This window comes from Siniperca chuatsi, linkage group LG14 (assembly GCF_020085105.1).
Source record: "Siniperca chuatsi isolate FFG_IHB_CAS linkage group LG14, ASM2008510v1, whole genome shotgun sequence".
NCBI lineage: Eukaryota > Metazoa > Chordata > Actinopteri > Centrarchiformes > Sinipercidae > Siniperca > Siniperca chuatsi.
Window position 1 is genome coordinate 27811400 of NC_058055.1, and position 26451 is coordinate 27837850.

Below are 26451 nucleotides of genomic sequence, written 5' to 3' on the forward strand. Positions count from 1 at the left end.
ATGATATTTTATACTTCCTTTATACAACATTTCTGAGGCAAATTATACGATTATGCATATAGCTTCATTAGGCTAGGCAATAATGTAAAGGCTCCTGCAGATCTGTGGTGGACTGCAGTGTTTCATTTACTAAATATATCATTTATTTATTTACTTTTCTCTACTTATTTCTTTCTACCATATCTTAAAATATTAGACAGACTATATTAATGTAATATACACTTTAGATGTAACATTTCTAACAAGTTTTTTCCCAGTAAACTTGATTTCTTTGTTTGTTTGTTTGCTTCAGAGGCCGTCAGCCAGCTGCTGTGAATTCGAATTTTCTTTTCTCCAATAGTTGATGAGCTACAGCGCGCGCGCTTCCCGGCCTGGACCAATCAGCGCTGCCGCCGCTCCGGCAGCTCCTTTATAAAGCCGCCGTTCGCAGACAGACAGCATTCCTTCTGTAACTGCGGAGGCAGAGAAGATAGAGAGCTTATAATGGCACGAACCAAGCAGACCGCCCGTAAATCCACCGGAGGCAAGGCTCCCAGGAAGCAGCTGGCCACCAAAGCGGCCCGCAAGAGCGCCCCGGCCACCGGCGGCGTGAAGAAGCCCCACCGTTACAGGCCCGGCACCGTGGCTCTCCGGGAGATCCGCCGCTACCAGAAGTCCACCGAGCTGCTGATCCGCAAGCTGCCCTTCCAGCGCCTGGTCCGCGAGATCGCTCAGGACTTCAAGACCGACCTGCGCTTCCAGAGCTCCGCCGTCATGGCGCTGCAGGAGGCCAGCGAGGCCTACCTGGTCGGCCTCTTCGAGGACACCAACCTGTGCGCCATCCACGCCAAGAGGGTCACCATCATGCCCAAAGACATCCAGCTGGCCCGCCGCATCCGCGGAGAGAGGGCTTAAAGACACACCTGTCCCCCGCACCCACAACGGCTCTTTTAAGAGCCATCTACATAAACTAAGAGCCACATGTCCTTAACTTTGTTACATGAAACACTTACAAATATATACACAGATTATAAAACATGTATATAAGAAATCATGTTTCATATACAGATCAGAGAAATACAACATACTTTTGGAGAACAGTTTTATATTTTTTTTTAATCTGTTTTGACTATTAATGATTAAAAGTCTTGTCTTAGACTGGCTGTATCTGCAAAGCTGCAATACTAGGACAAACATCTTAACACCAGAGTTTAAACATGAACATAAGCGTGAGGGAGAACATTGACAGTCAGGTGTGTATTTTAACTTTTCACAGGCCAATTACTTAGTAGCATCTGGGGCTAAAGCACTTGGTTTTTTCAGAGAAAACATTTTTCGACCAGATACCAGCTGTGTCATGCAAAACATGACATTACCTTTGTATGCTGTTGCTTTTTATATATATTTATATACATCTATTTTTTTTACCTCTTTGTCTGGCTGTATTTCTGTTAATATGTTTTATTATATTGGTCTCAGTTTATGCATATTTCAGCAACGTTGCTGCTATTATTGGTCATCTGTTGTTATTTTAGTCTACATTTAGTAATGTTAGAATTTATTGTTTCACGTGTAAAAAAGGGCTTAAAAACCCATATTTTCATCAAACTACCTAAATAAAATATGTATGCACTAAAAAATAATAACAGTTGTGTTTATTGTAGGTAATTGTGGATTATTAATGGCAGTAGATTAAACATAAGCAATAAAAAAATACATCAGATAATCTGTACAATAAAAAAATAAGATTTAGTCTTTATTTTTGTTGTTAAATATGAAAAAGAGACAATCAAAAGTAAGAATTTTCACTTTAAGATGACGTTAATAATGTGGGAGGAGCTGCTGAGTTTGGCCCCGCCCACCGAAGGGCGCACCAACTGTCCTCTCTTACGTCCGCAGAGAAGCTGTAAATACGGACGGTCTGGCGACGCTCAGCTCATTCTCCATCCAACCGTTATCAAGCAAACATGAGTGGGCGGGGCAAAGGAGGTAAAGGGCTCGGGAAAGGCGGCGCCAAGCGCCACCGGAAAGTGCTCCGTGACAACATCCAGGGCATCACCAAGCCCGCCATCCGCCGCCTGGCTCGCCGCGGCGGAGTGAAGCGCATCTCCGGGCTGATCTACGAGGAGACCCGCGGGGTGCTCAAGGTCTTCCTGGAGAACGTCATCCGCGACGCCGTCACCTACACCGAGCACGCCAAGAGGAAGACCGTCACCGCCATGGACGTGGTGTACGCGCTCAAGAGGCAGGGCCGCACTCTGTACGGCTTCGGAGGCTGAACCCGATCCGGACCCGCTGACACACGAACACAAAGGCTCTTTTAAGAGCCAAACACTTCCTCGAAGAGTTCTTCCTGTTCGCTTTATATTATATTCACTTCAAACAGCGTCAAATGCACTTACAAGGTTTTAGGTTGGACTCTAATGTGACATCAAGTGTAGAGAAAACAGCAGTTTATAACTAATGCATTAATAGATTACACTAAATTGATCAGTAGTTCAGTGAATTATATTAGCTTACAATAGCCAGCTCATGTAGCATCATAAACATGTGTCATGATTCATGTCATGACTGTGTTAATAGGCCACTTCTGAATATAAAATTACCACCAAATCATCTATCAAACAGGATAATTATCTTTTTATTCTGTAAATCTAACTAATCACATGTATGTTTACACAAGACAGTATTTTTGGTGAAACTTGTTTCAGAGTTGAGTTCATGTTAGTTACACATTTAAACCTTTTTATTTTTTTATTTTAACGTGAGTTTGAGTCACCGATGAAAATAAAACGTGGTGATTCTGCAGCTTGCAGATCTGTTGTCACGGACCCCTCAGACCTGCATATTCCTCTAAACTTCACCAACTACGGCCAACACACGCACTACCACGTGATTATGTGGTACAAGGAGTGTTCAGTCCACCTGGATCAGAATCACGAATACTTTATTGATCCCAGAGGGGAAACTCTTTGTGCCAACAGTGTCTCCACAACAGCTGGTTACGTATCGTAACCAATACAGAAATTTTGCAGACCGAGCAGGCCGGTCTACAAGACAAAATGCCTCCGAAACTAAAAGATCTGTTCCAGCTCATCATCAGCATTGTGTGTGATCTCATAATACCTTATTACCCGACTAGGACACTGCGCTCCCAGGATGCAGTGTTCCTTGAGGTTCCTAGAGTCTCCAAAAGTAGACTGGGAGCCAGAGCCTTCAGTCATCAAGCTCCTCTTCTGTGGAATCAGATCCCAGTTTGGGTTCGGGAGGCAGACACCATCTCCACATTTAAGAGCAGGACGGTGTAGTCCCTCGTTCGTCCAGGAGTGTTCTATCGTAGAAAAAGTTTCAGTCGCAGTCATCTGGACACTGTTTTCAGAATCAAGACGTTTCGGCTCCCATCCGGAAGTCATTCTCAATTGTGAAAAAAAAAATTTCGGTTTCGGTTTCTTGATTCTGAAAACAGTGTCCAGATGACTATGACTGAAACCTTTTCTACGATATTTAAGAGCAGGCTTAAGACTTTCGTCTTTGATAAAGCTTATAGTTAGGGCTGGCTCAGGTGAGCCCTGAACCATCCCTTAGTTATGCTGCTGTAGGCCTAGACTGCTGGGAGACTTCCCACGATGCACCTCTTTCCTCTCTCCTTCTCTCCCTCTCCGTCTGTATGCATTTTTATCCCATTACTGCATGTTATTAACTCGACATCTTCTCTCTCCCGTAGTTCTGTACTTTCTCGTTTCTCTCCTCTCTCCTTCTGTCGCTTTCAGCAAGTATTTCTGCCTCCAGAGCTGCAGAGTCTGGATTTGTGGTTGTGGGCCACCTGCTGCCCCCGTGTTCCTGCAGAGTCTGGATCTGTGGTTGTGGGCCACCTGCTGCCCCCGTGTTCCTGCAGAGTCTGGATCTGTGGTTGTGGGCCACCTGCTGCCCCCGTGTTCCTGCTCGACAACTGCTACTACAGTTGTTGTTATTGGCTCTGTTACTAATACTGACATTATTATTCCTACAGCTGTCATTCCTATTATTATTAATTTATTAATATTAATGTTACCACTACCATTATATTTCTTAAGAATTCTAAGTGGCATTGTGCCTCCTTCTCCCCCAAAACATCTCCCTCTCGCAATAAACCGAACACGGCAGCGGTGGATGGCCGCCCCCCCTGAGTCTGGTTCTGTCCAAGGTTTCTGCCTCTTAAAGGAAGTTTTTCCTTGCCGCTGTCGCCAAGTGCTTGCTCATGGTGGGATTTGTTGGGTCTCTGTAAATAATATTATAAAGAGTTCGGTCCAGACCTGATCTGTAGGAAAAGTGAAATGAGATAACTTCTGTTATGAATTGGTGCTATATAAATATAACTGAATTGGGTAAAGCTTTGGAAAACCAGATGCGCCATGGTTTTACATCAGACTGTCATGGACAGCGACATGGTGGTGAAACAGGTACTGGCTGACCTCCGGAGGAAGAGAACTATTGATAAAAGACCGTCTCGTACCTGGGACATACTGGACTTTTAATGTGAAGATCTGATTTCTCTGTGCACTTTATTGCTTTGCTCCTCGTGTTGTTAGCAAGCACTTTTATCACTTTGTGTGATGTGGACTATCCATGTATAAATATGTATTGAAGTATCTATGTTGTGCTTTTTTGTATTGAACTTGTTGAAACTTAATAAAGATTTATAAACCTGGGCCACAGAGTCTGCCAGGCTGAGAGCGAGGGAAAAGAAAGGCCACACCTCCAACAAGACGAACAACCCAACATCCAGTCAGGCTGCTCCCGAATAGTTTACTATTACTACGTATAACGTATATTAATTTCTTCTCAGAGAAATATTGCTTTCCTTGACTTTCATAATCCATAAATGTGAACAGGTAACATGTATCATTACGTCACGGCACTTTTCTACTGACAGCAGGTGGCAGCGAAGCTCCAAAACAAAATTATGGGTGACAATCATATAATTTCATCCAACAGGAAGCCCCAAACACACGTTGTACAAGTGTAGACTGGCCAACGCTAGCAGAACTGTACGTTGACGCATTCATTTTATTTTTCCCCCTCACAAGACTTTCAGGACAGTATTTGGCCAGTTGGCTGCTTTACACACTGACGATACACTCGTCAATGTAAGAATCAGGTAATTAACTTTGCACATTATGTTGTTTTTACACAGTTGGTACAGACATAGGGTAAATGCATCCCCATTATTCAGTTATGGAGAGCAAAGTTATGGTTTTACTTCCCCACTTTTTGTCTTTTTAAAAACAAGATTATCATCATGCAGGTGATTATATTTAAGCAGCCTATATCAGTGATCGTTTTGCTATTTCCAGCAACCGACAAAAAACAAATAATAAAAAAGAAAACGCACATTTTTGGACCACAGGTCCAGCGAATGTTGAATGAACCACTGACTCCAGCCAAACTCTGAATTAGCTAAAAGCAGGATCGCTCGCAAAGAGTCGGCTCTTTAAAGTGTAACGTGGTTACACCTGCTGGGCCCCGTTGGTTTTATTATTTGGGATGTAGTGGAGGGTAAACTTGCAATCCCAGTTCACCCACCTTTTTCAAATGCAACATAGGGTTTACTCACCTTTTTATGAGTTTACCGTTACCTGTTTAACTGTTTAACCAGAGGACATTTATAGTTTCCCCACCTTTTTATTTAACCATTACATCCCCCTGCCAAGTATGCATCTATTCCAAGTTCGCTCCAAAACATAACCAGGAGAAATGGGTTAATATTCCCTATTTATTGATATTTATTCATACTTCTATTACTGCTGTGCAATATCCACCGTCTCATAATCATCTTGATAAGCTACACTTAACTTGACAGTACTCATTACTGGGGTATTACTTATTACTTATATTATTACATTGTATTACACTGTACATACTTATTTTAGCATTTATACTTATATCCACTTTGTACTTAATGTATCTGACCTGTATTATAGTGTATTATATTTGTTTGCTTAGTACTTCTCTTCCTGTACTTCCTAGTACTTCTCTTCCTCTGACAGTGAGCTGCTGTAACGAAAGAGTTTCCCCTCGAGGATCAATAAAGTATTTCTGATTCTGATATTCAAATTATTTGGAAATATTGTGTACATACAGACACCGATGTGTACACATGACATCTATTTCCTGTCTGTCCTTGATCCCTTCCTGAGCTTTCTTCTATTTCCCCCTGCTAAATTGTTATTGGGTAAAGTGTTTCCTTATCGAGGCTCTGTATAAATGAAATTTAATTGATCTGTCTGAACCAATCAATACATGATCAATAATTTCCTCACAGTTTCACGTCTGACATTTGAAGCATCTTGTCAGACCACACTGTCAAGTAAAGGACAGATGCTTTGTGTCGGCGCATGCTCAGTGTCGAGCACAAGAACTCAGCCAATCCTGTGCGAGCAACAGCACATTCGAATCTGCATGCGGCGCATATAAACAGAGCGTCCGGCGCGCGGAGGGCTCAGCAGTTTCAGGGAAGACGCAAACATGCCTGAAACCGTGAAAGCGCCCAAGAAGGGCTCAAAGAAAGCCGTGTCCAAGGCCACCAAGACCGGCAAGAAGAAGAGGAAGACCAGGAAGGAGAGCTACGCCATCTACGTGTACAAGGTGCTGAAGCAGGTGCACCCCGACACCGGCATCTCCTCCAAGGCCATGGGCATCATGAACTCCTTCGTCAGCGACATCTTCGAGCGCATCGCCGGCGAAGCCTCCCGCCTGGCTCACTACAACAAGCGCTCCACCATCACCTCCAGGGAGATCCAGACCGCCGTCCGCCTGCTGCTGCCCGGGGAGCTGGCCAAGCACGCCGTGTCCGAGGGCACCAAGGCCGTCACCAAGTACACCAGCTCCAAGTAGACCCGCTCCGACTACACCACCGCAACACAAAGGCTCTTTTCAGGGCCGCCCACTCACTCACCTGAGAGCCGCTTTCCTGCTGATTGACTTAGTTATTAAACTGGATAATGTCTCTGTCCTTCATAACTTATATAACTTATTTCATAATAAAACTTTTAATTTAAAAAGCACTTAAAATAAAATGCTTCACAACAAGAGAAATAAAATAAACAGCCAGTCCAGGTAAGATCAGGATGCTTCCAGATCAAGTGTTTTGAGACGAGACAACCTCGGGCAGGTTGTTCCAGAGGCTGTGCCCCCCTTAGTTTGCATCCTGGACTCAGGAACAGACAGGAGACCCCTGCCCGAAGATCTCAGACAACGTGAAGGTTCATAAGGGATTACAAGGTCTAAAATATAGTCTAGAGCCATGAAGAGCATTAAAAGTAATCAATAAGATCTTAAAATCGATCCTGAAACAAACAGGGAGCCTATGTAAAGAGGCTGAACCAGGTGGTCGCACCTCTTGGTCCTGGTTTACAGCAGTTCTGTACAGTCTGCAGTCGTGTCAGTTTTTTGGTGATTGTTTCATAAAAGACTGAAAACTCAGGTATAAATATTAAAGATCAAACCAATACATTACTGCTGATGTACAGTAATACTCGTAGTTGTAAGAGACGATGTAAACTCAGGTCTTCCATCTTAAAAATGTTTCTCCCCGTCGGGGAATCGAACCCCGGTCTTCCGCGTGACAGGCGGAGATACTGTCCACTATACTAACGAGGAGACATACGTCACTATGTGACGTCCCGTGTATACATATATACTTATATACTCAAATATACTTGCACACAGTCACTATTGTAAAAATATAAATATAAATAAAGCCAGCTGGGGTAGATTTGTTTTATTGTCAATAAATCTGAAGGTATATTTTGAACCTGATCATTAATTAATACTACGACTGATTTGAGACTAAGCTACTCTGTGTGAGTTTATTTTCAACAAGAAAAAACAGCAGTTTGACATATTGAGAGCTGAAAGAGGCCCTCAACTTTCTGCCTTGTTTGAGGACGTGTTAAAGACACAGGCGGACTCATTCTTCTTCTTTCGTGGCAGCTGATAATTAACGCTTTGGACAACATCCTCCAATTATCAGAAACGTCAAAAAGAAATAACCCTGGCAAATATTCTTTGACACTGAAAAAGCATTTGACAAGGTCAAATACAGGCTACTGGGCAACAAACTCCCCAAATCCAACCCAATCCATCATCTCAAGCTTCCTCAATAACCGACAAATCAAAGTGCCCAAGCAGGAGTTCCCCAGGGTGCAGTCTCGGGGCCACTTCTCTTTCTTTTACACATTGTTGACATCTACTACCCCGCCAAGACACAAAGCACTCAAACTGGCACACCATAGCAGGCATCCAAACTGTCAGACAAAGACATCGAGCAATAGCACTGAAATACCTGCGGACGGCAACAAACAACCATGCCCTCGAAGCACAACTCACAGCGGACACTTCAGCTGGCCAAAGTCCCCCAATAACCGCCCATAACCGATTAATCGAACCTACATACACAGAACAGTACCAAATTTGGCTAGTAGTCATTTATATGACTACTAGAGCTGGCCCGCCGGTATTATACAGCGCATTCACCGCTAATACCACAAATCCCACAATGCTCTGCTGTTGTTTTGGCGCGTCAATCATGACAGGACCCAGAAACGCCCCCTCCTCTGTGACAGCAGTCATAGCGACCTCGTGCTACAGCTGTCACCGTGCTACCCCTAACCAAAAATGGCGGAAAGAAAGGAAACAGGAGCTTTTTGGACAGGTGGGAGCTGTGTTTCTGTAAAACTTTGTATGTAACCTGTTGAAACTTAATAAAAAACTTAATATTGTGTGGTAATAAGCGTTGCTTGTTCCATATTCAATGTTTAAGCAAAACTTGTTTGGGTCCATTTGTTCAATGTTGGCCAATATATAATCCAGGCTCATGATCGTCTAGTCCTAGCGCCACCAACTGGCATGAATCAGGGAACTGGCATGAAATTGTACAGAAACACAGCATGAATAATTCAAATTAATTCAAAAACAGGAAAATTACACAAAATACCAAGTGGAAAAAGTGATAAGTGCACAGTGAGGTGAGAAATTAAAAGTCCAGTGTGTTCCAGGGGAGTAATTGTCTTTTATCTAAAGTCCTCCTCCTCCTGAGGTCAGTCAGCACATGCTTTACGACCATTTTGCTGTCAATGACAGTCTGCTGTAAGACCATGGAGCATCTAGTCTTCCAGATCTTCAGACAGACGATGCTGATGACCAGCTTCCTCACGGCGCCATGTTTGTTTCTGTTCACGCAATCACGTGACAACAACGTAAGGCGCGTCTTTCATGCTGCCTTCACGGACTGTCGTTTTAATGTCGGTCTATTGCTGCCTTCGCGGACTGTGAATAAGCCAGCGATAGTTAGATAGATAGATAACCTTAGTCTTAACTAGATATACTTTGAATATGTTTTAGAAAGTCATAAACTCCTTCATTCATAAGAACATAAAACAATCATTTAAAGCAGAAATGTTCTGACGCTCCTATATAAAAACGGAAAACTTAAATGTGGCCAAAATTGTGAAAGAAAATTTGGCCTCCCCGTCGGGGAATCGAACCCCGGTCTTCCGCGTGACAGGCGGAGATACTGTCCACTATACTAACGAGGACACGCCGATGGAAAATCGTACTTATATATATAAAAACATGCATATATATGATATTTTATAATATAGGCAATATAGGCAAATTATCCGATTATGCATATAGCTTCATTAGGCTAGGCAATATTTATATAAGTAGCTCAGTATTTGTACAAAATCTACATTTGTGTATCTTTCAACCATTTGCTCCTTCATACCTTGATACTGATGTAACAGTAGATGGGGTCATGATAACTTTAAAATAACACTGACAACATAAAACAATCCTATAAAGCAGAAATGTTTTGTGGTCTTATTATTATATATTCACTCCACAGCATTTATCTGAAAGCAGGCTACTAGTTAATTTAGATTTAGCACCACCGAAAACCCAAATGTGTATTATTTTCCGTGGTAGCAGGCTACTTATGAACCATACTTGGTCAAATTAAAGATGTGGGTTTGCATACTTTCTTTTTTAATAGCAATAGTTCTATAATATAACATTTAAGATGAAGTATGGGCTTTATTTATTTTCTTACTGCATTTGTAAAAAAGCTGTCATGATCCTCACTACAGACTTTAATATGTGTATTGTTCGATCATCACACAGTAATGGATAGAAAAGATTATAGTCATTTAATTAAGACTATATAAAAGGGGCCTGCAGTATTAGTACATTCCACCTTATTATACTGTATTATGTATACATTATGTTCATGATTTTATATACACACACTTCAATATTTCCCTTTTAAATAGTGCAAGGATACATCATGTTTTCTGTTCACCTACTTTTAATTAACAGTACACATGGTGTTTCTGTGGATGTTCTTAAGTCTGAACAGCAGGTGGCGCTGTTAGCTTTAATATAAATAATAGGTATTGTACATAAAAGGGTGCGCAGATGGCATCTTTACCCAGCTACAGTCTCAGCTGTTTCCGGTGCATTATAGCTGTGCAGCTTGTAAATGTCAGTGAGAAGCTGAAACAGATAAAAACATGGCGGCAGGAAAGCGGCTCTCAGGTGAGTGAGTGGGCGGCCCTGAAAAGAGCCTTTGTGTTGCGGTGGTGTAGTCGGAGCGGGTCTACTTGGAGCTGGTGTACTTGGTGACGGCCTTGGTGCCCTCGGACACGGCGTGCTTGGCCAGCTCCCCGGGCAGCAGCAGGCGGACGGCGGTCTGGATCTCCCTGGAGGTGATGGTGGAGCGCTTGTTGTAGTGAGCCAGGCGGGAGGCTTCGCCGGCGATGCGCTCGAAGATGTCGCTGACGAAGGAGTTCATGATGCCCATGGCCTTGGAGGAGATGCCGGTGTCGGGGTGCACCTGCTTCAGCACCTTGTACACGTAGATGGCGTAGCTCTCCTTCCTGGTCTTCCTCTTCTTCTTGCCGGTCTTGGTGACGCTCTTAGAGACGGCTTTCTTTGAGCCCTTCTTCGGCGCTTTCACGGGATCAGGCATCGTTAGCTTCGTCAGTCCTCACATCAACGAGTGATCCCCGCAGCGCCGAGAAGGTTAATTTATATGCGCCGCGTGCAAATTCGAATGTGCTGTTGCTCGCACAGGATTGGCTGATTGTTTTTTAAACGCGACTGAGCATGCGCCGAAACAAAGCAACCGTTAAACATTGAGAGGTGAATGGAGATGTGAAGGTCAAACGGTAAAACATAGATTTAAGTGTATTAATACTTAAATCTGTACAGTAAAAGTACTAACACACACTCTGTAAAAATACTTACAAGGGTCATTATAAGAAAACGTGCCATTTCCCACTTTTAATGTTTGATTTTCAAAGTACTGTTTTGAAAATCTTTAAGCCCCTTTTTGGATGAAGTAGATCCTTACCTCTCAGGGAAATGTGCCGTGCCATCTCAGGCTATCTTATTTTTTATAATTTTTTCATATAACCAACATAAATGTGTGTGTTTGGTCAACCCTGTTACCGACATATTAATTACTTTTTGAAAAGGTTTTAAATACATATATAGAACACATCTGATATACTGTGAAAGACAATCCCCCCATTGTTACATTAAGAGTGTTTGTGAATTGAGAATATTGAAAGTTTTATCTTTTTTTAGTGGATGAATATATTCATTTACAAATGACACTCTCCCAGCATCTTCTGTTTTAAGAAAAATGTATGGAAACAAAAATAAAACACCTCAATTCAATTTTGAGTGGATTATTAGTCTCCCTTACTAAACATTTACAATTAGTTGGTTACATTTTTATTTTCATTTTTTAAATGATATTAGAATATTATACAAGTAACAGGGTTGACACATCAGTAACAGGGTTGACAACAGTTACTGTATTGGTTATACCGCTTGTTTGAGTTACAGTTATGGTTGTAATGGAGTCTTAATTGGACATTCATAAACCTTTAATTCAACATGACTAATTAGCATATTTTGTAGAATGCTCTATTGAGATATTTTAGCATAAAAATTATGAAAAATTATGATGATTCTGCGGATGTAAATGTAAATCAATTGTTTTATTAAAACATTAACATTACATTGCAATTAAATGACCAATTGAACATGTTTGGCCTTAACAGAATAAGCAAAAACCACTAACGATCACTTACTAAAGGCCACTATAAAAAAGTATAAAAAACAAAATGCAGATCATAGATCAAGTGTGTTGTAACATGGAGGAAGTAAACTGGTGAAAAATCTTATGTCTAGAGAAATTGGGTTTCAAGATTAGACACATATCGACATTTCAGAGTGGCCATTTCCTGATTCTATCCTGAAGGTGAATGGTGATGCAGTGATTTCTTTTGTTAACCATTCCCGCCCAGCAGACAGTCGTTAGTCCTCAACTACGTCCACAACAACGTTTTAAGTACTGGCGCTCAGGACCGGAGCAAAAGGAAAAGCTAACTGTTGAACATGTTTGGCCTTAACAGAATAAACAAAAGTCAATGATCACTAATGATCACTTAATGTAACATTCCTGTCTGCCTACCCAACAAGTTTTGACCAGATGTCTTTCCGTATTTCTACGTGCCGTGCTTTCTGTGAAGGTTTAACAGTGTATCAACAAGAAATCTCTTCTGTTTTTTTACTTTGTTTCGCGTTATTGTCTGTTTTCTCCCAGTGGTGACCCGACTGACATCATCCCGGTCATAGAATGCTCTGATACTTGATTTTATATGTGTTGGAATGCGGAGCTTTTCTTTCTGAGAGAAAGAAAGTGTATTTCCATCTAAAGTCTTCCACCTTCTTCTTGGAAGACCAATGGCACTCTGTCCATATTTCTGCATGCATGTACTTTTTTCAGTCATTTAGAACTAAAGAAAACCCTTGGATGAGAGGCAATATCTTCAAATATGGAAGTACCAAGTCCAGTTGCCCTTGATTTAATCCTTCTTGGGTATACAACATGGGTAAGACACACAAAAGCATACTTGCGTCAACCCTGTTACCCTGGAATGGTAACAGGGTTGACGAAAAAGGTTATTGGCGGCCATTACTAGCCATGAGGTATAGGTAATGACACCACATTATGTGCCTTAATGAGAGGCTTAAATGTTGTTATATATGTAAATTTTTTAAATATGTACAAATAACTTTTTAACGTATGCTTTTCTGGTAACAGGGCTGACACAATGAGCGTGTCCCTGTCTTTCAGACCTTACATAAACTCAAAGAAAATTCATTAAAAAGAAGAGAACACTTCCTTGTCTTCTACCATCAACTTCATGAAAGGCAGATGATGTCACTTCCTGGAACTGATGCAACTTTTGGAACAGTCCATTATCTTTAAAGAGGGGTTTTCATAAAAAGTAACAGGGTTGACGAGAACCTAGGGACCCGACTAAATTGTATTTTTTTTTATTTTTACACATGTTAAGAATAAAATCCATTCATGACTAATGAACTGACACTTAAGGCTTTATAGAAGTATATGTTTTTTTATGATAGTTTGACTTTTTGGCCTCGATAGCAAGTAGAAGTAGAAAAATCCTACAGAGGGACAGGCCATTTTCAACATTTCTGCAAGATGCTTTGCACAAAAATGTGATTAAAATCCTTTAAAAACAAAAGAAACAGAAATTAATTTATTCTTATATTTTGAGACATATTATGGAAACTAAATTATAAAATATTTTATTTGTTTCATGGTTTATTAAGATTTACAGAGCTTTTTTTTTCCTGAGGGACACAAAATGGCACGTTTTCGTATAATGACCCACAAGTGTGTGAGTGTAATCAGGAAAAAGTCCTTAAAGTCCCTGTGGCTGTTGTGCTGTTCAGTAAACACACGTGATTAGTTAGAATAATAATTTAGAGAATAAATAAAATTAACAATAAAGAGGTTTATCCTGTTTGACAGATTTGGCGGTAACTGTATATTCAGGGTTAGGGTGTTTTAATTTATCTTTTGAATCACGAGTTCGGCTTATCCTACGATGCTACATGAGCTGGTTAAGTACAAAAGTACTACTATTGTAAGCTAATATAATTCACTGAACTACTGATCAATTTAGTGTAATCTATTAATGCATTAGTTATAAACTGCTGTTTTCTCTACACTTGATGTCACATTAGAGTCCAACCTAAAACCTTGTAAGTGCATTTGACGCTGTTGGAAGTGAATATAATATAAAGCGAACAGGAAGAACTCTTCGAGGAAGTGTTTGGCTCTTAAAAGAGCCTTTGTGTTCGTGTGTCAGCGGGTCCGGATCGGGTTCAGCCTCCGAAGCCGTACAGAGTGCGGCCCTGCCTCTTGAGCGCGTACACCACGTCCATGGCGGTGACGGTCTTCCTCTTGGCGTGCTCGGTGTAGGTGACGGCGTCGCGGATGACGTTCTCCAGGAAGACCTTGAGCACCCCGCGGGTCTCCTCGTAGATCAGCCCGGAGATACGCTTCACTCCGCCGCGGCGAGCCAGACGGCGGATGGCGGGCTTGGTGATGCCCTGGATGTTGTCACGAAGCACTTTCCGGTGGCGCTTGGCGCCGCCTTTCCCGAGCCCTTTACCTCCTTTGCCCCGCCCACTCATGTTTGCTTGATAACGGTTGGATGGAGAATGAGCTGAACGTCGCCAGACCGTCCGTATTTACAGCTTCTCTGCGGACGTAAGAGAGGACAGCTGGCGCGCCCTTCGGTGGGCGGGGCCAAACTCAGCAGCTCCTCCCACAGTATTAACGTCATCTTAAAGTGAAAATTCTTACTTTTGATTGTCTCTTTTTCATATTTAATAACAAAAATAAAAACTAAATCTTATTTTTTTTATTGTACAGATTATCTGATGTATTTTTTTATTGCTTATGTTTAATCTACTGCCATTAATAATCCACAATTACCTACAATAAACACAACTGTTATTATTTTTAGTGCATACATTTTTTATTTAGGTAGTTTACCTTGATGAAAATATGGGTTTTTAAGCCGTGAAGCAATAAATTCTAACATTACAGATAAAAGTACATCTTAAAAAACTTGTGAGAGTTGAGGATTTTTTATTAGTCAGTTTCTAATTCCTTAATTTAAATTTACACACCACAACATTCACAGTCAAACCGTATTTGCTCCAAATACAGACTAAAATAACAACAGATGACCAGTATCACCACAGAACAAAATGTACAATAACAGCAGCAACGTTGCTGAAATATGCATGAACTGAAACCAATATAATAAAAGATATTAACAGAAATACAGCCAGACAAAGAGGTAAAAATAAACAAACTATTATAAACAAGTGGGATTAAAAATATGTGTATATCAGAATCAGAAATACTTTATTGATCCCCGAGGGGAAACCCTTTAGTTACAGCAGCTCACTGTCACATCAGTGCACACAGGAAGAGAAGCACTGAGCAAAAAATATAATACAGGTCAGATAAATTACGTACAAGTGGATATAAGTAGTTTAAGTATAAGTGTAAATTACGGAACCGTAAGGAACCGTTTACATGCTGCTCAGATGTCTTACTGTGGATTACACGCTGTCGTTCTTTACGTTGCCGTGGAATACAATCAGTTTGATCGATATTATCCAGCTGTTTCCTGACAATCAGAAAGTTCATAGTTGCTGTTTTGTAGTAACTTCTCTCACATATTGCTGAACACGAGGTGGCAGCAGCAGGTAACACCACGGAGAGCTTCAGGTGTGAGGAGGCCTCTGCATTTGGCTGTTTATTTGTGTCAGGTAAAGTATTACCGACTGTTTAATCAATTTAATATTTCCTGTTTAAATATATTTGAATAATAAAGTTTTGTGTTTCATCCACAGGAAGCCGACAGTCACGCTTGCGAGCGATTGAACAAATAAGTCTTTGGAAAAATCAGAGGACGGCACTCTCACTTTACGTTTGACTTTTTCATGTTTTAAACCCCAAAACTAAACTCTCACATGCCAAGATTTAAACCTATATTTAACTGGTTTTAATCACCAGTGGAAAACCTTGTGAATTCTTTAATTTGTTTAGAAAAGTTTGTAAAATCAGACTTTTCTGTGGGACACAAAGCCTCTTATTCTGTCTTTGCTTAAAGAGCCATATTCTAGTTTTGTTGGTCTGCTTGTTTAATATTTTAAATATACAAACATGATACATATATATATATATATATATATATATATATATATATATACATATATATATATACTGTACAGCTGCGGTCAGACGTTTAGCTCAATGCAATTTGTAATATGTGCGTCTTTGTCCTCAGGTTTTGTTGTTTTCAGAAGACACGCAAACATTTTAGAAAAGATACCAATCTTATTTATTTATCTGTGACAAAAGATAAACTGCCCTTCACACGTTAACCTTTGGCTGCAACTGTATATTTTTCCTTTACTGATCATACACTGATGTATTTTTATAGTTTTATCCTGCTGCCATTAATATTACATGAGTCCTTTTTGAAATGCAACAAACAAACAAACTAAATTGAAAACACACCATTAGCGCCTGTGTTTTGTGAAGTTTAGTTTTTTCTAAAATGCTGGTTTGTTTTCCGTTAATGTCGTTGTGTTTTCTTGTTGTCGTGCTTCTCGGGGGCCAACTTTATTTTCAGCCATCAGTGGCCACAACAATAGATCTATCTGAGTCCGTGAAAAACAGGCAACCATTTCAGAGGAGCGGCTAGTAAGAATTAGCTTTCCTGAGAAAATGCTAAAGTACATCTCCACTCACTTGCTAACTTAGATAAGCTAATAAGTGGGTTTTATTCAGAAAACAACTGTACGTCTATAACTTTTACGTAAAGCTTTGATTTCAGTACTTGTATTAATGAAAACGCACCAAATCCTCACAATTAACATTTCCAAACTTTCACTGAAAATAAAAAAGAAAACAGCAAATTTACCAGCTATCAAGAGCAGCTAATGCTACATGCTAACACGTTCTGTAAACACATTTGTAGCTTGTGTGTGTTTGATTAACTCCAGCTTTAAAAGCATTTTCATTTCTAAATTCTTGCGTTAAAGTGTCAAAGCCTGCTGCGTTGCATCTCAGCTAGCTAGCTACATTTATGCTAAGCTAGCAGAAGAGGAGCTAGCAGCAGTTTATGTTTTGAGTTTGTGGGGTTAAACTCGACCCCCGTCAGCATTTTTTTTCTTGTCAGGATGAGCGGCAACAGCCAGCGAGGCCATAAAAGGCTTCAGCGTTTACGACCATCATCAAACTTTCCATAAAGTGGAGTTTTATGGCCATTAGCTGGTTAATGGTTCACCTGAAGACAGGTGACAGGGGGAAACAGAAACAAGATGGACGCCCAGTTCACACACACAATCCTCCTTATCTCTTCTTTTGAAATGTTCTTTTTCCTTCTTCTCTTATTCTTTGCTCCGTCCATCTTTATCGAAGCTCTTGGACGCCACTGGCACGATATATATAACTAATTAAGTTTAATTATATTAATTCAGATTGTATGTGAAATGCATGTGAGCTGATTCAAATGGAGCTAATTTTAAAGTGTTAAAAAAATATATATCTTTTTTTCTCTCTGATTACTTTATTTGGATTATTTATTACAAGTGTTCACGCAGTTCGGATCGTATTTATCGTCGCGACACTGGTTCACGCTGCCATCTTGGCCGGTCCCTGTTGAAAAAGAGACGTTTCGTCGGGTTAAATAAAGGAAAAGAAAGAAAGATGGCCTGATTATCTGGTTCTGCTGATTCTGTGAGCGATCATTAACCACAGATCGGACCTGCTGGACTTTTTACGGCTGTAAAGTAAAATAATAATTATAAACAGGATGTGATGTTGTGAATATCAACACATCACCAGCCAGTGTTTGTTAGTTTATTAATGCTTTAATAAAGTTTGCACTCTGTTTATTATAAATTATTCTATGGATCGTAACACAAACAGTTTTACTGATTATTGATGGTGTAATTCTAGTTATTCAAATTTAGAATAAATAAATATAACATATATAATCTCTATTATTAATTATGAAATTATATATGAAATGGATCTTTTTTTTATTAACATTTTTGTAATTCTTTTCCTCAGGGTGTTTTTGTCCGTTTGTGTTTTGTATTTTATTTAATATTGTTGTTATTATTATAACGGTCAGTGTTGCTGTTATGTGTTTTAATGTTTTAATGAGCTACCAGATGAAAACACTCCACTTATTTAATAAGTCCATATATGTTCTATAAAATATATATACAGTGCAAATTTTAAAAAATTATTATTAAAATTATCTTACATTGTTATTTTAAAGTACATTTAAATTTATATTACATTTTAATTGATAAATATGAACTATTGTTAAAAAAAAAGGCACTAAATAATCAACATTATTCAGACTTTAAGTTATGAGTCAATTAATGATTAATTAATTAATTTCCATCTGTTTATATCTTCAATTCACAAACAGCCACAGGAAGGTCAAAGCTCAGCGTTATTGGATCTATTAATCTAATTAATACATTGATCTTTCTGATTATTTCTTCGTACTAATACATGTACTGAATTTCACCTTACGCTTGCCACATACTGCAGCATTAAATCTTATCACACTTTTATTATGTAAGATTATGCAGCTGTTTAAATGTGTTTCACTTCACGTTGAATATTTATTTGATTTACGAGCTTTCTGGGGAATAAACGTGACGCTGAGTTGAAGTTAATCTGAATTTAATAATTGAATGTTGAACAAATAAATTAATAAAACTCAATATTGTGTCACAAAAACATGAATTTTCTGAATGAAAGGTAAAATCTGTGACAGGTAACACATTAAATTAATTTTTTTTTTTTTTACTTTTCCATCCTGGATTCATTAAAGTGTGTCAGGCTTAGAAAGAAAATGTGTTAGGTTTCATTTGAAGTTTGGAAAACAATGGTTTTATAACTTTAATTTATAGATGCAAATAAAACAAAATGCTAAAAAAAAAAAAAAAGTGTTACCCTTTTATAGACGCCATCATCACTGTAATAAAAAACAATTGAAACACTTCATGAAGGTAAAACTGCTTTAAAAGTTACCCTTTTATTTTAAGTTAAACATGGAAACAGGAATGAAAAGGTTTAATTTCAGAAAACAGAACATATATGACTCTATAGAAAGTTTGTTATTGATTAAAAACAGAAGCAGGTGAACCAGTAGCCGCTCACATTATGCGACATCAATATAACATCTATCAAACACTTGAAAACACAAATACTCATGTGTGTAATGAGAATTATTGTGGCTTTTATGTGATTTTACTGCAGCAGACTAAACTAAATACTCATCAGTGTAAAACAATAAATCTCCCATAAATCCATAAAGACGCAGATAATTCCTCTTCAGGAGGGCAGGAGAGGGGGGACCAGAGGACGGGCAGGAGGGCAGCGGAGGGGTACCAGAGGACGGGCAGGAGGGCAGCGGAGGGGGACCAGAGGACGGGCAGGAGGGCAGCGGAGGGGGGACCAGAGGACGGGCAGGATGTGGGACCAGAGGACGGGCAGGAGGGCAGCAGAGGGGGGACCAGAGGATGGGCAGGAGAGGGGGACTAGAGGACGGGCAGGAGGGCAGCAGAGGGGGGACCAGAGGATGGGCAGGAGAGGGGGACTAGAGGACGGGCAGGAGGGCAGCAGAGGGGGGACCAGAGGATGGGCAGGAGAGGGGGGACCAGCGGATGGGCAGGAGAGGGGGACTAGAGGACGGGCAGGAGGGCAGCAGAGGGGGACCAGAGGATGGGCAGGAGAGGGGGACTAGAGGACGGGCAGGAGAGCAGAGGGGGGACCAGAGGATGGGCAGGAGAGGGGGGACCAGCGGACGGGCAGGATGTGGGACCAGAGGACGGGCAGGAGGGGGGACCAGAGGACGGGCAGGAGAGGGGGGACCAGAGGACGGGCAGGAGAGGGGGGACCAGCGGACGGGCAGGAGGGGGGACCAGAGGACGGGCAGGAGAGGGAACCAGAGGACGGGCAGCAGAGGGGGGACCTGAGGACGGGCAGGACGGCAGGAGAGTGCCGAACCTCCCGAACACGTTAGTGAAACAGACAGAACGTTAATAAAACAACGGATGATAGTGTTTATTTGTTTAAAAACAACTTTGTGGAATAAAACCCAAAGTTATATCTAATGCACCACAAGCGTTTGAATGTAAGCTGGCAGGTTTGACCAGAGGCGGAATATAACTACATTTACTCAAGAACTGCCCTTAAAGCAGCTATAACACATGGTTTTATAATAACAACAGCCAGCGGTAGAAAACCTGACTTGCTGCTTGTTTCTACCCGCTGCTGCTGTGAGAACACGAGCTCATTAGCTTAATGGAGGTAAACAGCTGGTGGAGCTGATCCTCCAGCCGCTGCCGTTAAAGCATCGCAGAAGAAGAGGACGCGGCGAGATGACGTCATTAAAAGAGCTCCAGTGGAAGCTCAGACGATGGGAAACCACGTGTTAACGTGAGGAAGGTCACAGCCTCCTCATCGCTCCACACACATCTGATGCTTTCAGCTCTCATTTTTTGTGATAAAATTTTTATTGAGATTCAAGTTATGGATTGATAACTAATAACAAAAAATTACACAACATTAAATAAACCAAACAGAGCTAATGGCGACTCCCAGCCAGATCTCCAGGTCAAAACGTCATCATGTAGTTATAATATAATAAAGTTACTCAAACTCTTGGATTTTACTTAAAGTCCGTGTAAAGCAATAATAAATATGTGTTGTGGGAAATTTAAATAAGGAGACCGAGCATCCAGGGAATACGCATTGGCGGGACGAAGGCATAGCTAGCTAGCACTGATGCTAATGCGCTCTAGTTATTACATAGTAAGATTACGAATTAAGAAATACATTTCTAACGTTTATAATGTGTTTTAATTTCTGAATTTCCTTTCTTGTCCAGGAAATAATCGTTTCCTCTATATAAATATATACCGATCCACTGAGATTTTGAGTACGCGGAGGCCTCCAGCGCAATGCTAGCTTCTTCCCTTTTTGTTGCCGTTAGGCCGGCTAATAAGATACGTTTTTGATATTGTGATATATTTAGCAAAGACAAGTCATTCAGGAGCAATAACAGTGGGGTTGCATGGCACTTCCCAATCCAAAATCGTTGTCAATAAGGAGCAAACGACTTTCCAAAAGAGAGAAACATCATTACCAAAGTGGGTAGTGAGCATAACGGTGAGTAATTTTCATTAAAAATCTTTATGGGAGTGAGGTAGGTTCGATGATGAGGTTTCAGCGACACAGCTCCAGGTACGATCCCAGTTCGGTGGCTGATTCTCCATCAGGTGTTTTTGGTCCGTACCTGTTATAATACGCACTATTAAAATATTCTGTACGATGTTTTCAGCTCTTCGTGCTTCATGTACGTCATCGTTTACTCACTCAGTCTGTTTCTGTTTTTATCCGCGCACCGACTCTTTACACCTCACACAACAGGAACCACTTTTTTTTTTTACAGATATTTCCGGTGTTTCCATTCAGGTTTGGAAACACACTGACTGGATGAAGTGACGGTGTGTCGGCGTCTCTGCTGGCGAACCATCAGCCGAACCTGCGGCTACAGACTCTCAGCTCGTTGTTCATCTGTTTATCTGAGAAAAAAAAGTAAAGCACAAGTATCTCAAAATTGTTTGAGTAAATGTATTCGGTCACATTTCACAACTGGATATATCGATATGTGTTTGATATGAATTAACTATAAACTAAATAGCTTTAAAATATGTGGTTTCTACACGAATGACAACATTAAAATGAATAAAACTTTACTTACTTGTACCTCACTCAGGTATTTCTGGTAAATCCTTGTTGTGCTACTTTATACTTCTAATTCACCGCATTTAAAACAGCTCTGCCCCCCCGCAGGTGTTTTCACTTACTCTGATCAGACGTCTAGTCAGTGAGGACATTTTGCTGATAAAGTAACATCTTCAATGCAGGACTTTTATTGTAATTGAGTATTTTTACGGTGTGGTGTTAGTACTTTCACTTTAGTAAAAGACCTGAATGCTTCCTCCACCTCTGCTGTAGCACTACTGATGCAGGAAGTGAAGCTGACGTGTCTGCAGCTCGAGGTTAAAATGTCGCTTATGGTGACAGTGAGAAGAGACGGTGTGTTGTTTTTCCCACCGCTGACCTCTTCGCCAAACATATCTTTAAAAGAAATGATTCATCAGCTCGTCACCGATGGCGTCCTGGTGTTTACCTGCAGCGTTTATGGACACTTTCACACACATCCACGCCATAAAGCCATGAGAACCACGACACCTCACCAACTGTACGCTGCTACGTGTGTGTGTGTTTAAAATGATTAACCTTTACAGCCCGTTAGCCTCATTTAGCTCTCAGGGCCGTAAACGAGGAGAGTGTTTCTGTCACTCATATCTTCAAAAAACATCGACTGCTCCGGCGGCGACACAGATATCGCTGCCGATTAATAGCTGTCTCCTTCTGATTGCAAAGCGAGGAATCAGTTTATAGTTACAAATCAACATTTTTGATTGTCTGACCTACAAAACTCTCTGCTGGTTGTGTTCGTGACACTATCGGTGTCACAAATCACCTTATTCTTCTAGCTCTTACACTGAAGATGTAAATTTTACATTTAAAACATATAATGATTTCATAACATATGATACATCATATTCATGGTGCCTCCAGCACTTTAGTTTAGCATGCTAACATGCTAACATGTTAAAACCACCTGCTAAAACATCAGCATGTTAGCGTTTTCATTGTGCGCATGTTAGCATGCTGACGTTAGCAGTCAGTCCTGTTATAACCACGCTTTGTGTGAAGCACTTGGTTTCTGAGACGTCTTCCTTAAATGAATTATAATATAATATAATTATTTTTATTATTATCTTCACTCACGTTCTCATCCTCTAACGTTAGCGTTACTTGACGGCATTACTGCCCGCGCTAGCTTCTCCAAAATGGAAAACAACGAGAATAGTGCGAAAATAAAAAGAAAGACAAACTTTCTAAACTGGACAGATGATGAGAATTTATGGGAAGCGCAAACGCAGAATACAAAGCACATTTGATCCAGCGATAGCAAACACGGACTGACAGCCGGTGTGGCAAGAGGTAACGGACAAAATCAACGCGAGAAAAATCTTGCTGTTAAACAGAACGTGGATGAAGTTATTAAAAAATATGAAAATATTACTGCGACAGCAATTAAGGAGATATCCAAGCAAGTTTCAGTAAAACAAGACAGAGTTATGCTAACGTCGGCTAACGTCGGCTAACGTCGGCTAACGTCGGCGCTGCAGGAGTTCCTGAAGGTTGCCTGATGTCAAATCTACGCTCTCTAACAAGCCGTGCGTCGCAAGTGTCGAGCGGGTTTTCCCTGTCCCGAAAAATCAATCTGGGTATCTCCTCCTCTTCTTCAATCACAATAAAATCATTGTCTTATCGTCCTAGAAGCTGAGGGCTTTTATGCAACTCGTTTAGTTAGATCGGTTCCTCCTCTGATCTGTTAAGTTAGTCACAATAATCACTTTCGGTCAATATCTTCACGACGTATTGTTTTCTTCTGCACAGGTTTGTTGGGAATAATTGTCTCTTTTCTGATTGTGTAATTATTTATGGACCAAAATAAACTTGAATCTAAACTTCATGGTCATTTTGGAGGCCGTAGTTTGCGCTGCTGTTGAACTGTGCTGTGTTTTACTGAGAGGTGTTCCTAATGTTTTGTCCACCTTCGCTGACTGGGGTGGACAAAATATTAGGAACACCTCTAGTAAATGTAACAGTGACGTTTAGCATCTTTTGTCTTTTTTTTGTTTTGTTTGATCAGTTTGTTTATCTTCTTCCTCTCTGTTGTTGCTCTCACGTTCTTCCTCTGTCTCCTTCAAACCGCTCTGGTGTCACAATTCACAGGTGCAGTCTGGGTAAACAATGGCAGGAAGCGGGAGCCAGGAAGAGCCGGGCCAGCCCCCCCCCCCATCATTAGCATGCTTTAGGAGAATTAGCATTTTTAGCATGCGGCGGCTCAGAGGTGCGAGTCTTCCTCGGCCGTCTCGGGGTTGTGACCTTTGACCTCCGGTGAACACAGGAGTGAAGTAAGACACAGGTTAATGGGGTTGTTAAAATGTCACCGATCTTCACACACACACACACACAGATTACAGCAGGCTGACTGTTTCTGTTCAAACAGAGTTACAAACCTCTGGAGCCTCGCTGACTGAAACACAGCAGGCAGCGGCCGCTTTGATGTGTGTGTGTGTGTGTGTGTGTGTGTGTTTCTTGAACTTCAGTCGCCACATCGCCGTCACACGTTGACAGGTCGTCATTCGATCAGGGTCCGGACTAATCGCTGATGCGTTTCACGCTCTGGTCCAATCGGAAAAACGTGTCTGACGAACTGAAATTAACCGATCAAAGATTAGCTGATCGATCGACAGAAAATCCCAAAAAATCTAAAATGGCTTCAGCTTCCTAAATGTGAAGATGCGACGATCGTCTTCGTCGTACTTTGAATGTCTTTGGGGTTTTGGACCGTTGGTCAGACAAAACGAGACATCTGAAGACGTCACTTTGGCCTTTTTTTGCAGTTTTTCGACATTGTCCACACTGTAATTTTACAACGTCGGCCTATTCTGTAAAAGCCCGTTCTCGCTCCCAGGGCGTCAGATACCGCCGTTTTGTCCCGCCCCCTCGGCGTTGTGTGTGACTTTCTACAGAACAAAAGTTTATTTGAGGATTTTCAGTCAGGATTTAGCTTACAGTTAAGGCTGGTCAACGTAGGACGCACCCTTTTTCGTGCATAATCCTACGAATGTCCAGCAAACCAGCAACGGGCGTACTTGGACCTTCATCGTCATGGTAACTAAACACGTGGTTAACGTTGTAAAGCGGCCGTAGTTTGGTCAGGTTTAGGAAAAGCTCACGGTTTACGGTTAAAATAAGCAAGTTATGTGACGTAAACCCGTAACGTTACGCGGGTTACGTAACTTAAAATAAGTCGTTAACGTTGACTTTTGGTTTCACGCGGGACGCGAACCTGCATGGACTCTGATGCTCTTCATGCTCCCTCATCTGACTTGAGTAGCCGTAAACGACGCAAATCATATTTCGAGAGTTTATGAAAGTCGAAAATCACTTCATCTGCAGTTCGCACCACAGCAACACAGTGGCATGACGTCACGCACGCAAGCTATTGATACTGCTCATGCTGGATTTTTACGAATGTCCAGGGTAGAGGAGGGTCTTCAGCCAAAACTTTGGGGTTCAGTTACTCTTCAACTAACATTTTCAATGCAGTCAGAGTATTTGTGCTTTCCCTGAACTAAAAGCACTTCTTCCACCACGGCGGTTGGATCGCAACCTGGAAGTGTAAAACAGTAAGCGTGTGGAGCTACAGAGGCTACATGCTAAGCTGGAAATCAAACCTTACTGAGAAGTGTTTCGCCAAAAAGTGTTTTGTTCTCGTCTGCTCGTCCTTCTGTGATGTGAGCTTAAAGATCGTAGTATGAAGTCTGGAAATCGTGAGCGCGCTGACGCAAAAAACACAGAAATGATTCTTTATTTCTGCATTTCAAACTGATTTTCTGCTCCTGTGTTTGCAGCCCTCAGATATAAATCTATAACTTGATTGGGGTCACAATGAGGACGCGAGCATCACATAAAACTCTTCACGGAGGTGATGGCGCTCCGTGACTTCCTTTTCCTTTTTCATTGGTTAACTATTGACTGTGTTTAACAGCCTGCAGACCAAAGAGGAACGCACAGAGCTGAAACAAACAGAAGGGCGTAGGTTTCAGAATAAAGTCAAACATTTCTACACATTTAAATCCATCGACTTCCTCTTCCTCTGCATGTTTTCGGGAAAAAAATCAAATATTACATTTATGTAACTAAACTATAAACTATAAGCTATATTTTTAGTTACATTTAAATAAATCTAGCAAATGAAAAGTTATGGTGAAACTGGCTGCAGCGCTTTCCAAAATAACGGTGATAAACAAATGTGAACTTCTGCTGTGTTTTAAACGCCCTTAAAATCATGTTTAGCTTTACTTGACAGAGATGATATATGATGGATAACGCTGTGTTTGCATCTTTATCTTCAATTCTTGTGTCTTTTTAGAAGAATATTAACTTACATGCAAGGAACATGCAAAACTGGTGAGGAACCACGAAACGTTTTTACCTGAAAAATGACTTAAACGATCAAAATAGTCGCCACTCAATTCTCTGTCGACTAATCGTTTCAGCTGTACTTGTATAAACTGTCGGGAAGATTAATTTATAAGAAAACATCATCTTTTATAACCTTGTGTCATGTGTTTTGTGTGTAAAAATCTGATTTTGTAAAGAAACTGAAGCTGTCAGATAAATGTAGTGAAGTAAAAAGTCCAATATCTCCCTCTGAGACGTGGAAGCAGAAAGTAGCGTGAGAAGAAAATACTCGAGTAAAGTACAAGTTCCTCTTTTGTACTTTACTAAAGTAAATGTACTCAGTTACTTTCCACCGCTGCTTAGTACACGTC

At 40.9% G+C, this 26451-nt stretch overlaps 4 protein-coding genes, 1 long non-coding RNA gene and 2 other non-coding genes across 7 annotated transcripts; 2 read left to right on the top strand and 5 right to left on the bottom strand.

Annotated features, from left to right (window-relative positions):
- Positions 1-432: 432 nt before the first annotated feature.
- LOC122887722 (histone H3-like) lies at positions 433-2313 on the top strand. The gene is made up of 2 exons (XM_044221191.1): positions 433-827; positions 1946-2313. The coding sequence occupies exons 1-2, from the start codon at positions 484-486 to the stop codon at positions 2256-2258; spliced, it is 657 nt and encodes a 218-aa protein (XP_044077126.1). The 5' UTR covers positions 433-483; the 3' UTR covers positions 2259-2313.
- Positions 2314-6444: 4131 nt separating this feature from the next.
- On the top strand, positions 6445-6892 carry LOC122887723 (histone H2B 3-like). The gene has a single exon (XM_044221192.1). The coding sequence runs from the start codon at positions 6484-6486 to the stop codon at positions 6850-6852; it is 369 nt and encodes a 122-aa protein (XP_044077127.1). The 5' UTR covers positions 6445-6483; the 3' UTR covers positions 6853-6892.
- A 653-nt stretch (positions 6893-7545) lies between these two features.
- On the bottom strand, positions 7546-7617 carry trnad-guc. The gene has a single exon. It is a non-coding gene; the product is annotated as a tRNA-Asp (tRNA).
- A 1865-nt stretch (positions 7618-9482) lies between these two features.
- Positions 9483-9554, bottom strand: trnad-guc. Its single transcript has one exon. It is a non-coding gene; the product is annotated as a tRNA-Asp (tRNA).
- A 486-nt stretch (positions 9555-10040) lies between these two features.
- LOC122887724 (histone H2B 1/2-like) lies at positions 10041-11036 on the bottom strand. Its single transcript, XM_044221193.1, has one exon. It carries the CDS (start codon positions 10985-10987, stop codon positions 10616-10618), a length of 372 nt encoding a protein of 123 aa, XP_044077128.1. The 5' UTR covers positions 10988-11036; the 3' UTR covers positions 10041-10615.
- A 971-nt stretch (positions 11037-12007) lies between these two features.
- LOC122887725 (histone H4) lies at positions 12008-14579 on the bottom strand. Its single transcript, XM_044221194.1, has one exon. It carries the CDS (start codon positions 14539-14541, stop codon positions 14230-14232), a length of 312 nt encoding a protein of 103 aa, XP_044077129.1. The 5' UTR covers positions 14542-14579; the 3' UTR covers positions 12008-14229.
- Positions 14580-20448: 5869 nt separating this feature from the next.
- On the bottom strand, positions 20449-21863 carry LOC122887727. The gene is made up of 3 exons (XR_006380601.1): positions 21726-21863; positions 21338-21546; positions 20449-21257 (listed from the first exon to the last, which is right to left on the bottom strand). It is a non-coding gene; the product is annotated as an uncharacterized LOC122887727 (long non-coding RNA).
- Between the last annotated feature and the right edge of the window lie 4588 nt (positions 21864-26451).

Excerpts from the sequence above, each read along its gene's own strand:
- LOC122887722 (XM_044221191.1), top strand. The coding sequence starts at position 484 with ATGGCACGAACCAAGCAGACCGCCCGTAAATCCACCGGAGGCAAGGCT. Across the intron at positions 828-1,945 it reads AACCTGTGCGCCATCCACGC|CATGAGTGGGCGGGGCAAAG; the intron begins CAAGAGGGTCAC and ends TTATCAAGCAAA.
- LOC122887723 (XM_044221192.1), top strand. The coding sequence starts at position 6,484 with ATGCCTGAAACCGTGAAAGCGCCCAAGAAGGGCTCAAAGAAAGCCGTG.
- LOC122887724 (XM_044221193.1), bottom strand. The coding sequence starts at position 10,987 with ATGCCTGATCCCGTGAAAGCGCCGAAGAAGGGCTCAAAGAAAGCCGTC.
- LOC122887725 (XM_044221194.1), bottom strand. The coding sequence starts at position 14,541 with ATGAGTGGGCGGGGCAAAGGAGGTAAAGGGCTCGGGAAAGGCGGCGCC.